Source organism: Pelophylax lessonae (genome assembly GCF_965119305.1).
Source record: "Pelophylax lessonae genome assembly, chromosome: 8".
Classification (NCBI taxonomy): domain Eukaryota; kingdom Metazoa; phylum Chordata; class Amphibia; order Anura; family Ranidae; genus Pelophylax; species Pelophylax lessonae.
Genome location: NC_138775.1, coordinates 89,733,429 through 89,748,158, shown reverse-complemented (window position 1 = coordinate 89,748,158; position 14,730 = coordinate 89,733,429). Strand labels below are relative to the sequence as shown.

Genomic DNA, 14,730 nt, shown 5'->3' with positions numbered 1-14,730 from the left:
GAATAAGACTGCAGATTCCTATACCCATAGTTAAGGGGTGGAGGGGAAATTGTTATGACATCAACAAAGGAGAATGTAGGAGGGTATCCTGAGGATGCTGGTGCAGAAACACCAGAGGTGACAAGGACTACACCTGAGTTAGGTGCTAGCTGGCTGAAGTTCTCTGCTTCATAGATTATCTGGTTTGTAGATGGCGAGTTGAGGAATACAGCTGAGATGTCTACATTACTGCAAATGCATGGTATTGATTTTTTTTCTAAACCAAAATGGTGCTACCATGCATGATAGTAGTGATTTGGCACCTGGTAGCTGATAAAATGGCTTTTCTACTGTATATTCACCTACTATTGTCACCTTACTTGCTTACATCACTGACAATACCACACAAGTATTCAGTAAAAAATGAAAAGCACCGAAAAGCATTTACAGAAAAGCATTTAGCAATATTATTATTATTATCATTATTTCAGGTACTTATATAGTGCTGTCAATTTACGCAGCGCTTTACATATAAATTACAGTGCAATAAACTGGCGTATGCTTGATAATGGGGGCTTTAACTAAATAGTATTACTTGTGCATAGTATCCATGGATATCTGCTAACCCGACAACTATATTTTAGGGGAAGAGTCTACTGGAGAGGTGATTGACCCCAAAGGGAACACTGGTGCTTGGGTGTATGCGAAGGTTACAAACGTGGGTGGCTGTGTCAATTCACCAAGACTCTGTGGCCAGCTTTGATTTTTTTTTTTTTTTTTTAAGGAAAATCTGCCCTGTACTCCCTAACTAATTCCCCTTTAGATTTAGCTGTTATATTTTGTGTTACGTGAATCTGTATAATAATTACTGTACATTCAGGAATGCTGAGGCAACATTTTATCTACATTAGTTTATGTGAGTATTGTTGGGAGACATCCCACTTACCTCCGCTAAACCAACGTGCACATCTCTTCTTGTTGAAACTTCATAGACTAGCTTTCTCAACCTTTATGCCTTAGGGTGACAGGGTCTCCTCTAAGGATAGTACCTGGTACCATAAGTTAGCCTCTAAATTCTTATATGCCTAAAATACTCCAGCAGTAAGATCTCAAAATTTTATTTCCCAACTTTGTTACAGTTTACCTGTGTGTTCTCAATGTTCCCTACACACTTTTGTATGGTCCAGCTCATCCCGTTGCATTCTCAATAATATAAAGTAAATAACAAATTGACCAAATGGAGTGTGAACTCCTTATAACAATAGACCCAATAACTCAAGTGTAAAAACATTTAAAGTGTGTTAGCATTGAACAAAGGTAATCTATTTCTTTATTAAGCTAGATTAATGCATACCAAAAAAGGATGTACACTTTGCACGAAAGTCAAACAAATATTTCATACATTCTATTAAGCTATCTTATTTGTTCCCTTTGATAAATCATTAACCGATAAAGCAGAACATTGCAGTAACCTACTGTATATATACCAATAATTTTGAATTACCGCAGTAATAAATGAAAATGGATTCTGAGCAGCTGCCACGGATTACTGCCTTTGTGTATCTAAACTAAAAGCATTTTTAGTTTTATATAGAGTGAGAACAGTTAGCACCCCGTCAGGATTTCATTGTTGTCTATGTCCCCTCTTGGGACCCTCTCAGATTGTCCTGGTGACCATTGACCATGATGAAAGAAAATTATGGTAAATCTGCAATTTTACAGTTACCACACCAGGATGTGAGGAAAAATCGTCAAATAGAGAAATCTGTGTAAAAGGGGATTTCCTTTTTTTCTGCAATGTCTTTTCTGGGACAGGAAGTGGAAGAAAATATTATTGGCTCACCACTTCAGCCACAAAGGGATTCTTTTTATTGATAGATGAGAAAATATCCCCAGTATGACACAAGCAGAAAATAAAAAATACAGGATTTTTATTTATATATAATCCAGTGAAAGAGGTACTCACAGGTCTCGAGTGCCTCTTCTGCGACTAGGAAGTCTCAAATCTGAGTGCTGTGCCCACCATTGGACTAATATATAAAAAGTCTTAGGCTCAGCTCAATAAAAATAAGCAATAAAAGTTAACTTGTTATATAAATATCCCTTCTTACTGCCTCCATTAGGTTTAAAGACTAAAAGCTTGAACTCAATGACTGCTATTTATGAGCTTCGATTTACTGAGAAACAGCCACAAAGTAAAGTCAGTATATATTCCTGAATTTATAATTCATGGCTTTTAGTTAAACCCACATTCACTACTTCAGCAAATATTTTTTATATGAACCTGAAGGCGTTATAAGAAATTTCTAAACCATTGTTTTTTTTTTTTGTTTTTTTAGAATGGGGACTGTTTAGAACCCCTGTGAGGTTTCTTTTACTGTCATGGTAAATTGGTTATTTGGCTGACTTTCAGGTTTTGTGTTTGGTGTAAAAAAACACCGGGGATCTTCAAATACCTTGAGCGAGTAGGTTACCTGTTAACTTATTCATGGCTATAGCAATGACTCCCTTTGGGTTCTTTTAGGGATTAGTGTAGGAACATGTATTACATAGGTGCCTTAACTTGACAGCATAGCTTCTCATATAGAATATTTATGTCTATATACTACTGAGTCCTCTGCCTTTAATCTAAAATTTGGGTTATTGAAAGGCTTTCTTTGTGTTTAGCAAGGTTGAATACAGGAAGTTAATTTCCTACAGTAGAGATTTCCCCTAATTTTGTGTTGTGTCCCCAAGGTAGGAAGTGAGGGGAATTCTCCCTGTTGAGTACACAGACAACAGTAAAAACCTCACAGAAGTTCTATTAACCCAAGATATAGCTACAATCTTACTTTATGTAGACAGCAGTGTAGAAAATGTTGAAAGAAACTCTTTTTTTATTGACCTGATTGGTTGCTATCTATGACCTTATATCATCTTTCTTTGCAACAGTATTAAGACCAAATGCAACATTAGAGCTACCTTGTAATCCTTAACAAATTCAACAAATAATTGTAAGTATAAGGTCCTGAATTGCTAAACAGCATCATACTTTAAATAGGACAAGTCTGGATATAGGAGCTCATACGCATGTCTTTAAAATATAAAGTAGGCCTAGTTTCAGTCTATATAACTTTTCATTGAAATTTTATAATAATGCAGTGAAGAAAACAAAAATAATCTGCAAAATGCAATAACCAATATCAGCCAATCAAACTACAATGTTCCTGAATGAAAAGTCATATGCGGATGTGAGTTACAGCACACTGGTTCACGCATTTTTCAATAAGCTCGTATGTAAACATCTTTTGTGTAATAAAATTTTAAGAGGATTTAGTAGCTATACAATATTTGCCTGGAGATCACCGGTCTGTTATGCCATTTTTTCAATTTCCAATATGTTTTAATTTCACAATTGCTTTACTAAGTCATATGTAAATGGTACATTATTATAGTGTTTTCTTTAAAGCAGAGAACTTTTTGATAAATTAATTTATAATAGCAAATTCTGTAATTGCTATCAAATTGTTTCTCTTCTTTGATGATCTTCAGTTCCTTTCTTAAGATAATTGGACCATGTTCCTGGCTGGTATTGAAGGTATTTATTGTATTTCAATTTGTTATTGGGCCGTGACATTGTGAATCCATCCAACAAGTCTAGTTATTCTAGAATATATTCCAAAATGGTTGGGTCTTGCACAACCAAGCCCCCAACTCACCACCCCTGCTATAAACCATCGCCCTTGAGGTTCTTGGCAAACAAGTGGACTTCCAGAGTCACCCTGAAATACAGAAAGACAGTGGTGTTAGACCAACCTAATAATGATTTTTTGGCATAAATTTTACCTTGGGTAGAAAAACTTTAAGGAGATCAGAAATCAGGAGCAGAAAGACAGCAGAGTCTAAGCAGACCAGGGGACCAATAATCAGAGATCTGAGAGACAGGAGTTGGGAATAGAATATAGGTAAAGCAATGAGAAGAACAGCAGAAGCAATTGAGGATTATATAAAAGCACACCCTAGTGACCACAATCTACAAGCTACAAAGGCCAATCGGAGAGTGCACTCTGGTTCCCTTTAAAGAAGAATGGACCAGTCATTAGGTGTAAATTCTTCATGTGGATAGCTCACCTGAGAGAATAACTAAATCTGCTCACAAAATGGGGCAGGAAAGAAAATTGCAAGAGTAAGAACAGACAGAGAAGGAGCAGGGCCCAGCACTGGAAGAGCAGTAAGTATTAAGCAGGGACCAGGAAGTATAAAGCAGAAAGTAGAAGATTCAAAGAAGAAACTTAAAGAACAGCAACAAACCATCAGCTGGGGCAGCAGGAAGCAACCAAAGATTCCAAAGAAGTACACAGTGTTAACAATCGCTACCAGTCAAGAGCCTGAATGCAAGTCAACCCCCAAAACAGGTAGGTGAGAGGTCCTTACAAAGGCAGATGTGGGGTTAGAACATCTGTCAGGCTCTATTTGCCCCGTAGGAGAGATTTCCTATCACCAGAGAGCAAGATATAATTTTGCCCCTGTACAAATCATTAGTAAAACCTCATGGTGCCCAAAACTGGAATATGCAGTTCAGTTTTGGGCACCAGTTCTTAAAAAGGATATCGGGGAACTGGAGAAAGTGCAGAGAAGGGCAACCAAACTGATAAGAGGCATGGAGGAGCTCAGCTATGAGAAAAGATTGGAGGAACGGAATTTATTCTCTCTTTAGAAGAGAAGATTAAGGGGGGATATGATCAATATGTATAAATACATAAGGGGTCCATATAATGAACTTTGTGTTGAGTTGTTCACTTTAAGGTCAACACAGAGGATAAGGAGGCACTCTTTATGTCTAGAGGAAAACACTTTTCATCTCCAAATACGGAAGGGTTTCTTCACCATAAGAGCTGTGAAAATGTGGAATAGACTCCCTCCAGAGGTGGTTCTGGCTAGCTCACTAGATTGCTTTAAAAAAGGTCTGGATTCTTTTCTGGGTGTACTTAATATACAGTAAGTGGGTACTAAATTTTTTTTTAGGTAAAGTTGATCCAGGGAATATCCGATTACCTCTCGGGGGATCAGGAAGGAATTTTTTTCCCCTGCTGTAGCAAATTGGATCATGCTTTGCTGGGTTTTTTCGCCTTCCTCTGGATCAACTGCAGGTATAGGATTGTGTATATGGGATTGTATGGTTGGGTTTTCAATACTTTTTTTTTTTTTTTTTGGTTGAACCAGATGGACTTGCGTCTATTTTCAACCTGACTGACTATGTAACTATGTAACTTCTTGTCAAGGAGACCAATGTTACAGGACAGAAACTTAAGAGAAATCAACCTACCAGGGACTCAAACAGCTAGAAAAAGCAAAAAAAAAACACATATCTGTAGAGGTCAATCATAAGAAAGAAAAAATAAAAATAAAAACCTGCATCTACAGAACACTAACCCCACGGTTGATCCAAAGGAAGGCAAAAAATGTATAAAGCATTGTCCAATTCATTTTGACAGGGGAAAATCCTTCCCTTATCCCCTAAGTCAGCCAGATATTCTATCAATTAACAATCTGTGGTGTTATTTCTTATGAATATTGCCAGTAAGGTATATTCTGTGCATTTAGTAACTCATCCAGCCTTTTTAAAAATAAACTAGAGTTTGCTACAACTATCTTCTGTAAAATTTTATTTCACATGTTCACAGCACTTACTATAAAGAGGTCTTCCCATATGCAGAGGTTATACCTTTTTCTCTAGTCGCAAACAGTGCTCCCTTGCCATTTGCAATGATCTTAAAGTGAACAACCTTTCACCAGGTTTACTATATGGATAATTTATATATGTATAAATATATAAGAAGGAGAAAGAGAACTTGTTGCTGGATGTAGAATCACCCTTGGGCAAAATTAAACTCTAAGGCATTAAAGGAGAGGTGTAGGTTTTGAAAAAGACAACACACATTACTTATACTTGTGATGCTGCAGCTCTCCCAGGTTGGCTCAAACACTGAAAACTGAGCGTTCACATGGCCGCTGATTGCTCAGTTCTTTTTCTGTTCAGAACAGAGAACAATGGCTGTCAGTCACTGCTCTCTACTCTGTCCCTCCAGCGCTCACTGGAGCACTCGGCTGGAGAGGGGGCAGAAGCAGCTTGCTTTAGCTCTCAGCAGTGTGCTGAGAGGTGTAACCAGCCATACGGGTGTATCCTGACAATATTGTCAGAAACCCTTCCAGATCCAGGAGCAGCTATGCCACATCAGCTGACAGTGGGCAATAGCTCACTATTGGCTAACTCTGGGTCATAGGAGAGCAAAAGAAAGTGCAATCATGTGACCCACAAGAGAAGTATGACCAAAAATGTTTTGGCACATACTTCTTTTTTAAAAATAAATGGTAAAGTGAAACTGATCTGAGATAATTAAACTCTACTTATCCTTTATATGACTACAGATAGCTAGGCCTAGTCTGCTAAAAGAATCTGAAAAGATTGGAAGATAACTAGGAGCAGAATGGAAAACCTCTTTAAGAAACAATTTTTAGAACTACTTTCAAACAGAAGGGAGGCTTTTATGGATTATTTAAACTTGCAACTTGCACAAATAATACATACAATGCATGAATCTTTAGTTCCATTAGGATCCCCAGCACAAAACATTCTAGGAGTAATCCGATAATTGTATAGTTCACTGCAGTGATCTTCAGAGATTAAATTCAGGTCCACTTTCTGTAGAATGTCAATGTGTGGACCTAAAATTTACAAAACGTGGTTAAAAAAGTATTGAACATTTGCTAAGATATTTTAAGACATATTCTTAGGTCCACTTTAACACTTTAATGTGCCCAGGCAAAGATCATCCTAATACCCTTCCCCAACACTCATTAAACCAAATATTTATTTATTTTTTACATTTTAGGCTCGGTTCACACTGAGGCGACACGACTCCTTACTACTTCGGGGGCGACTTGTGCATTACATTGCACCACGACTTCGGAGCGACTTGCAGGGACTTCACATAATGGAAGTCTATGCAAGTCACTCCGAGGTCGCCCCGAAGTAGTACAGGACCCTTTTTCTAAGTCGGAGCGACTTTTGTCGCTCCTATTAGAACGGGTCCTGTAGCGGTCAATGGACTGCGAGGGGCGCGATTTGTCAGGTTGACAAGTCGCCTGACAAGTTGCGCTAGTGTGAACCGGCTCTTAACTGCACCGCCAAAAGTTACCATTTTTTTTTCTGAGGAAACATTGATGTCCAAAAATGCTATCATGTATTTAGACTTAGGAGTACTGGACAAGTAAGATTACTATAAATAGAACAAAGGTTTGTCCAGTCATATGTGTCAGGATGTAAGTTGCCATCATCCCTAAATGCAAAAAGAATTCCCCTAGGATGTGGGACTTTAAGGGCAACTTGGACATCCAATAATGAATACGGATGTATAAAAACATAAATTTATTGAGTTGTAAAAACCATTATCAGCTGCCACAACCACTATAAATTTTTACCAGAAGTGGGGTTTGAACCCACGTGGATATTCATCCATTGGGTCTTAAGTCCAGCACCTTAACCACTCGGCCATCCTAGGGGAATTCTTTTTGTGATTACTATAAATTGTTCCTATTATTCCTATAAATATAAATAAATATATTTAATATATAAATATAAATATTATCCTATTTATTTGTTGACTGGACATCTTTGATCTTTTAAATTTTGCAAAGAACAAAAATCCAATCTGTAAAGTATATCTAAAGCCAACATGCTTTAATGTATCTTTGAACAGTGCTGGAAGGAATGAGGAAGTACTAAAACCCCAATCAGGTTTTTTTTATTTCTTAGAAAATGTTAATTGTATTCATCGCACTCTTAACATGTTCACGCACAGTTGGTGTAGGGTGCTGTACTGAATTGGTGGATGGTGCCGCCATGCAATCATAGGAAAATATTGATCTTCACCAGCACACCTTGGTTTAGTAATAATCTTGTTTTTTATTTTGTCTTGTCTGTGTCTTTGCTACAGAAAGCAATGGTAAGTTTCCTTAATTATACCAGAACATGTATACACAGGAAATGTGCCAGCTGAGACACGTTTCAGTGATAACCTACTAATACTGCACTTATGAGTGTTAAAATGTGTTGACGTGTGTTATGTTTGTAGTGCTACCCCCGCAGGAGCCGCTTAAGTATGATTGGTTCCATACTCTGCCTCTCAACCCCAAGAAGAAGCTCCGCCCTTCTGGCACACCGGGCAATAATGTAAGTGCAAGACCAATGAAAAAAACACACGTTATGATAAAACACAGGAATGTCTTTACTATAAGGTTTCTGTGCAAAAATAACAGACAGTAAAGGTTCGTACACACTTGATGAAAATCGGACGAAATATCCTCCGATTTTTCTCTCTCATGCTCAGCGGTCATAACCGTTTTTAGTTGACAGTGCAAAATGTTCACGAAATTTCTCGTCCAATTTTTTTATTTTTTTTTGGGGACGTTTGTTCCTACACTTCTGGGTCGTCAGCAACTTCAGATCATGCGCGGTCTTTCGTATTCGATTTTTCGTGGACGTACTGCCTACACATTAAACGAAAATTGGTTGTGCTGGGGACGGACGAAAAAAATTTTGGTGTTTTTCCCTCCGTTTTTTTTTCGTTGAAAATGTTGGCATTGGCTGCTGAAAGTTGTGTACACACTAGCCGAAAATCGTACGATTTTACCTCGGACGGGAATTTTCGGCAGATTTTCTACTAGTGTGTACCCCACTCAATAGTGTGTTCTTGATTAAATTAGCAATCGTAGAGATTAAGAGCAATATAACTCAATGTATTATATCAGACTGCTTCTGGGGGATTCCACATCCGTGAACTACCCCAGAAGCAGAGACAAACACTTAAACAACAATGAATCGCAATTTAACACAACACAGTCTAACACAAGCTGGGTTAACTCTATTTAAATTGGCGCTATGAGTCCAGGCAGGAGGAGAGCAGAAGAATGACTTTCTCTTATGTCAGACTTCTCTCCTCTTTTCCCTGACACCACAGACCCAAACTACAAACGTTGTACCTAATCCCATGCTTAGTGACTTAACTACCAAGTCAGACTACACTGCACATACACTACATATACAGAGCCCTGAGTAAATGTGTGCGTGCCCCTATGGCACCAATAACTTCAGTCCCTTGGAAGAAGGATGAGGCCTTGTATCTTCAACTAGCCACTTTAGTTGGTGCACTTAAAACTCCTGCTTAGCAAAAATGTAACTGTGGTATGCTGACAGTATCCGGATAGTAAGGCAGACACTGTGACTGCTTAACCACTTCAGCCCTGGAAGGTTTTACCCCCCTTACTGACAAGGCCATTTTTTGCAATTTGGCACTGCGTTACTTTAGCGGTAAATTGCGCGGTCGTGCGACGCTGTACCTAAATACAATTGATGTCCTTTTTTCCCCACAAATAGAGCTTTCTGTTGGTGGTATTTGTTCACCTCTGCGGTTTTTAGATTTTGCGCTATAAACAAAAAAAGAGCATGACTAGACGCAGCTGAGCCGCCCTGCCGCAGTAATATTACGGTGGGCGGTTGGCAAGTGGTTAACAGGGCTTCAACAAGACACAGGTTCTGGCAAGTGAGGGCAAAGGGAAGTAACTCTGTCTGTGTGCAGTGTCCTTGTTTCCTGCAGATGGGCAAGTACCCTCTCACCAATCCTGTGGTTAGGGCCCAAATGAATATTCTGGAACAGTCAGGCTCTCACTCACTGCACAGAGAAGAGGAGGAGAGGAAGGGGGGAAATTCCCCCACAGCTGCTGGCAGGCACTCTATCCCTTCAGTGAGAGCCTGGCATGGAAGCGGGAAAAATGCGAGGCACCCACTACATGTTTTTAAAAGACTCTATTCAAATACAGGTAGAACTACAAACAAAACAGTTTTCTCATTTTAGATAAAGGGAGGGTTATAACCCCTATCAGATTTTTAGCCATCAGAGTCCCATTGGGGAGATTTCCCATCACTCCTGTCCCATATTCAAAACAGGAAGATTTCCCATCTATTCTTGTTCTGGGGACAACCCAAAATGTTAGGTTTTCTTTTTACTTCTGATGTTAATGTTAAACAGGACAAATAGAAAGGGTGGACCTCCTAAACAGGGGCAAACGTTGCATTAAAAACTGAACAGGTGGTTCTAATCAATCTCCACTCTGTCTGAGGCTGGGTTCACACCTAATACGGATTCAGGTCACAGCAGGGGTCTGGTGTGTCTCTGTTCTCTGTTTCAGGGATGAACCATGCTAAATTTTTTTTTGTCATTAATACTTTTATTCAGTTTCAAAAAAAACTTTAAATACAAAACAGAGCCTAATGGACATACCCAGGCCCATTGTAATACATAGATACATAAACAAACCCGGCACCTTATCTAATAACAGCTAAAAGTTGTATACCGCCTACTATTTAACCAACATTATTATTTAAATACCTTTATTTTACCTTTTATGGAAACTTGCAGCATTCGATCAGGCCTGCTGCAGAGGTAACCGGCCACTTCAAGAGGATGTGTAGAACCCCACTACACATCTACACCAGCCCCCATTTTTAGCTGTAGATACATGACTGCTGAGAAGCATAGGCTCATTTATGAGCAGCTAATAAACCAATACCTTGCCCCCCAAAAAGACACAGAAGCTGATTAAGTTGGAAATAGGGCAAGGCCACAGCTTTATTGAACTTTGCAAAAGTAACAACTTTCCAAATGTACCAAACAACAATGCCAGTCACAGTTATACTGTGAGCACCCGACAACAATGCCAGTCACAGTTTTACCGTGAGCACCCATAAATAGGGTTGAGCGGACACCTAGATGTCCGTGTTCGACGGGTTCGGCCGAACTTTAAAAAAAAGTCCGGGTCCGTGTCCCGGACTTTTACCGAACTTTTCCCGGACACCGAACCCCATTGAAGTCAATGGGGACCCGAACTTTAAGGCACTAAAATGGCTCTAAAACACCAAAGGAAAGGGCTAGAGTGCTGCAAATGGCAGCAAAACGTAATTAAGAGCATGGCAAGTGCTCTGCAAACAAATGTGGATAGGGAAATAACTTAAAACAACAAAAAAAAACAGAAAAATAAAACAATGTTCTTCTTCATCTCTGAAGGACGAGGCCCATATGGAGTAGGAGGGAGGTTGAGGTGGTGGTGGATGTGGCGGTGACATAGGCGTGCGCACAGGGTGTGCTGGGTGTGCCTGGGCACACCCTAATCACCTAGGGCACATAGCATTGCCAGTGAGGAGATGGGAAAGATCTCCCTGGGACCTGCTCTGCTCTATTTCTCCTTGCCTACAGGTACATGGCCCCGATACATTACTCTCCCTGCTGGCAAACACATGCATGTGTATTTCAACTTTGGGGTGCACACCTTAATGCAATAGGCTGCGCACACCTATGGGCGGTGTAGGTGGAAGCGGCGGTGGAGGAGGACCAGGGCCGGATTAACAGCATCATGGGCTTGGTGCTGAGGATTTTGAAGGGCCTTAAGGGCCGTGCCTTGCCATGCACCCAGAGGAGGAAGGGTGCAGCCATGCATGCCTAATTCAACATGGGATGCTGTCTCTGAAGCCCATAAACACATCCATGCATCGCCAACTGTCCCTCCTTGTCCGGCCTTCACGCTGTGTGGGGAGGTTCTGAGGGTGCTGCCTGGGGAAGCGAGCATAGAAGCCAGACTTCTGTGTTTACAAGTGACAGAAGAGCGGTAACAGTGAATATGGCCAACCCGGGGCCTATATAAAAGGTAGGGGCCTGGAGCTGCAGCTCCAATAGCCCCTACATTAATCTGGCCCTGAGGAGGAGGACGAGGTAGCCAACACTGCTTCTTTTCAAAAATTTTAAATGAGGGTACACCCCAAAAGAGTGAGAAAGAGCAAAAATGGAACAATGGGTGGGTAAGGTCGGTATCCATTGCTATTCTGCATAAGGTACGGAAAAGTCCCGTGGGATCCATGCCTGGTTCATTTTAATGAACGTGAGCTTGTCCACATTGTCTCTGGACAGGCGGCTGCGCTTGTCTGTTATAACGCCCCCAGCCGTGCTAAATACCCGTTCAGATAATACACTGGCTGCAGGGCACGCCAGCACCTCCAAGGCGTAAAGGGCAAGCTCAGGCCATGTGCCCAATTTGGAGACCCAGAAGTTGAAGGGGGCAGACCCGTCATTCACTACATGTAGGCGTGTGCACACATACTGCTCCACCATGTTGGTAAAATGCTGCCTCCTGCTAAGACGTTCCATCTGAGCTGCTGGTGCTGCTGTTTGTTGTGGCGTGCTGACAAAGCTTTTCCACATTTCGGCCATGCTAACCCTGCCTTCTGAGGTGCTGGCGGTGCCCTGGTTGCGTTGGCGACCTCCTCCTCCTCCTCCTCTGCCTTGTGCTTCCACTGTGGCCCCGCTGTCAGATGGGAATGCCAGCAGCATGGCGTCTACCAGCGTGCGCTTGTACTCGCGCATCTTGCGATCGCGCTCCAGTGAGTGAATTAAGGACGGTACGTTGTCCTTGTAACGGGGATCCAGCAGCGTGGCCACCCAGTAATCAGCACAAGTTAGAATGTGGGCAACTCGGCGGTCGTTGTGGAGACACTGCAGCATGTAATCGCTCATGTGTGCCAGGCTGCCCAGAGGCAACGAAAGGCTGTCCTCTGTGGGAGGTGTATCGTCCGTGTCCTCTGTATCCCCCCAGCCACGCACCAGTGATGGCCATGAGCTGGCCTGGGTGCCACCCTGCTGTGAACATGGTTCCATCTCCTCCTCCAGCTCCTCCTCCTCCTCATCCTCCTCATCCTCCAGAACTGTGCCCCTGCTGGACAATTGCGTCCCTGGCGTTTGCGTGTGCAGGAACCCACCCTCGGAGCCCCTTGCGAATGACTGCCCTGAAAGCCTTGGAAATGTTACCTCTTCATCCTCCTCCTCCTCCTCATCCTGTGCCACATCCTCTTCCATCATCGCCCGAATTGTTTTTTCAAGGAGGCATAGAAGTGGGATAGTTAAGCTGAGAACGGCGTCATTGCCACTGGCCATGTTGGTGGAGTACTCAAAACAGCGCAACAAGGCACACAGGTCTCGCATGGAGGCCCAGTTATTGGTGGTGAAGTGGTGCTGTTCCGCAGAGCGACTCACGCGTGCGTGCTGCAGCTGAAACTCCACTATGGCCTGCTGCTGCTCGCACAGTCTTTCCAGCATGTGCAAGGTGGAGTTCCACCTTGTGGGCACGTCACATATGAGGCGGTGAGCGGGAAGGCCGAAGTTACGCTGCAGCGCTGCCAGGCGAGCAGCAGCAGGGTGAGAACGCCGAAAGTGCGCACAAACGGCCCGCACTTTCTGCAGCAGCTCTGACATATCGGGGTAGTTTTTAAGGAACCTCTGCACCACCAAATTCAGCACATGCGCCAGGCAAGGGATGTGCGTCAAACCGGCTAGGCCCAGAGCTGCTATGAGATTTCGCCCGTTATCGCACACCACCAGGCCGGGCTTGAGGCTCGCTGGCAGCAACCACTCATTTGTCTGCTGTTCCATGCTCCTCCACAACTCCTGCGCGGTGTGTGGTTTGTCCCCCAAACAGGCAAGTTGTAAAACTGCCTGCTGTCGTTTACCCCTGGCCGTGCTGAAGTTGGTGGTGAAGGTGTTACGCTGTCCGGATGAGGAGGCGGTAGAGGATGAGGAAGCGGAGTAGGAGGAGTTAGGAACAGGAGGCAAACTGAAGCGCCCTGCAATCCTCGGTGGTGGAAGGACATGCGCCAAATTGCTATCCGCCTCAGGCCCATCCGCCACTGCATTTACCCAGTGTGCCGTTAGGGAGATATAACGCCCCTGACCGTGCTTACTGGTCCACGTATCCGTAGTTAGGTGGACCTTGGCACAGATGGCGTTGCGCAGTGCACACCTGATATTTTCCCCCACTTGGTTGTGCAGGGAAGGGATGGCTTGCCTGGAAAAGTAGTGGCGGCTGGGCACGACGTACTGTGGGACAGCCACCGACATAAGGTTTTTAAAACTGTGCGTCTCCACCAGACGGAATGACAGCATTTCAAAGGCCAATAATTTTGAAATGCTGGCATTCAGGGCCAGGGATCGCGGGTGGGTAGGGGGGTACTTCCTCTTCCTCTCAAGTGTTTGGGAGATGGAAAGCTGAACGCTTCCACGGGACATTGTGGAGATGGTTGTTGGTGACCCAGGTGGTGGTGTTGCTGACAGATCGTCTGTTTGCGGGGTGGCAGGTGCCGGTATCACTACAGATGTGGCTGGAGCGGCCGAGACTGCAGCAGAAGAGGAAGCAGGATGAGCCAGAGACGTTTCTTGGTTTTGAAGGTGTGTACTCCACTGCAGCTCGTGCTTTGCACTTAGATGCCTGATCATGCAGGTTGTGCTCAGGTTGAGAAGGTTTATGCCTCGCTTCAAGCTCTGATTGCACAGGGTGCAAACCACTCGTGTCCTGTCATCAGCACATTTTCTAAAGAACTTCCACGCTAGAGAACTCCTTTGAGCTGACTTTGGTGCGCTCGTTCCCTTGCTGCGTTGGGCAGTAGCGGGCGTAGTGTCTAGGGCACGGCCGCTCCGCTTCTGCACCCTGCTCCCTCTTCTGCTGTGCTGGTGGCTCTGTGCGACCACCGCCTCTTCCTCCAAACTACTCAGGTCACCTGCATGACGTTCATTCCATGTGGGGTCGAGGACCTCATCGTCCTCCACATCATCTTCCACCCAGTCTTCACCCCTGCCCTCCTTGTCGGTCTCCACAATGCTGAACGCCGCAGCA

General features: G+C 43.1%; 1 protein-coding gene across 1 annotated transcript in view; it reads right to left on the bottom strand.

Moving 5' to 3' along the window:
- Nucleotides 1-3,435: 3,435 nt before the first annotated feature.
- The window catches only part of TMPRSS6 (transmembrane serine protease 6), a 320,000-nt gene continuing 308,705 nt past the window's right edge, over nt 3,436-14,730 (bottom strand). Inside the window, exons 17-18 of the mRNA XM_082265211.1 lie at nt 6,548-6,684; nt 3,436-3,740 (exon numbers count right to left, since the gene is read on the bottom strand). Of these exons, the coding sequence (XP_082121337.1) occupies nt 3,579-3,740; nt 6,548-6,684 (299 nt within the window). The 3' untranslated portion in view covers nt 3,436-3,578. The remainder of the gene's footprint in view (nt 3,741-6,547; nt 6,685-14,730) is intronic.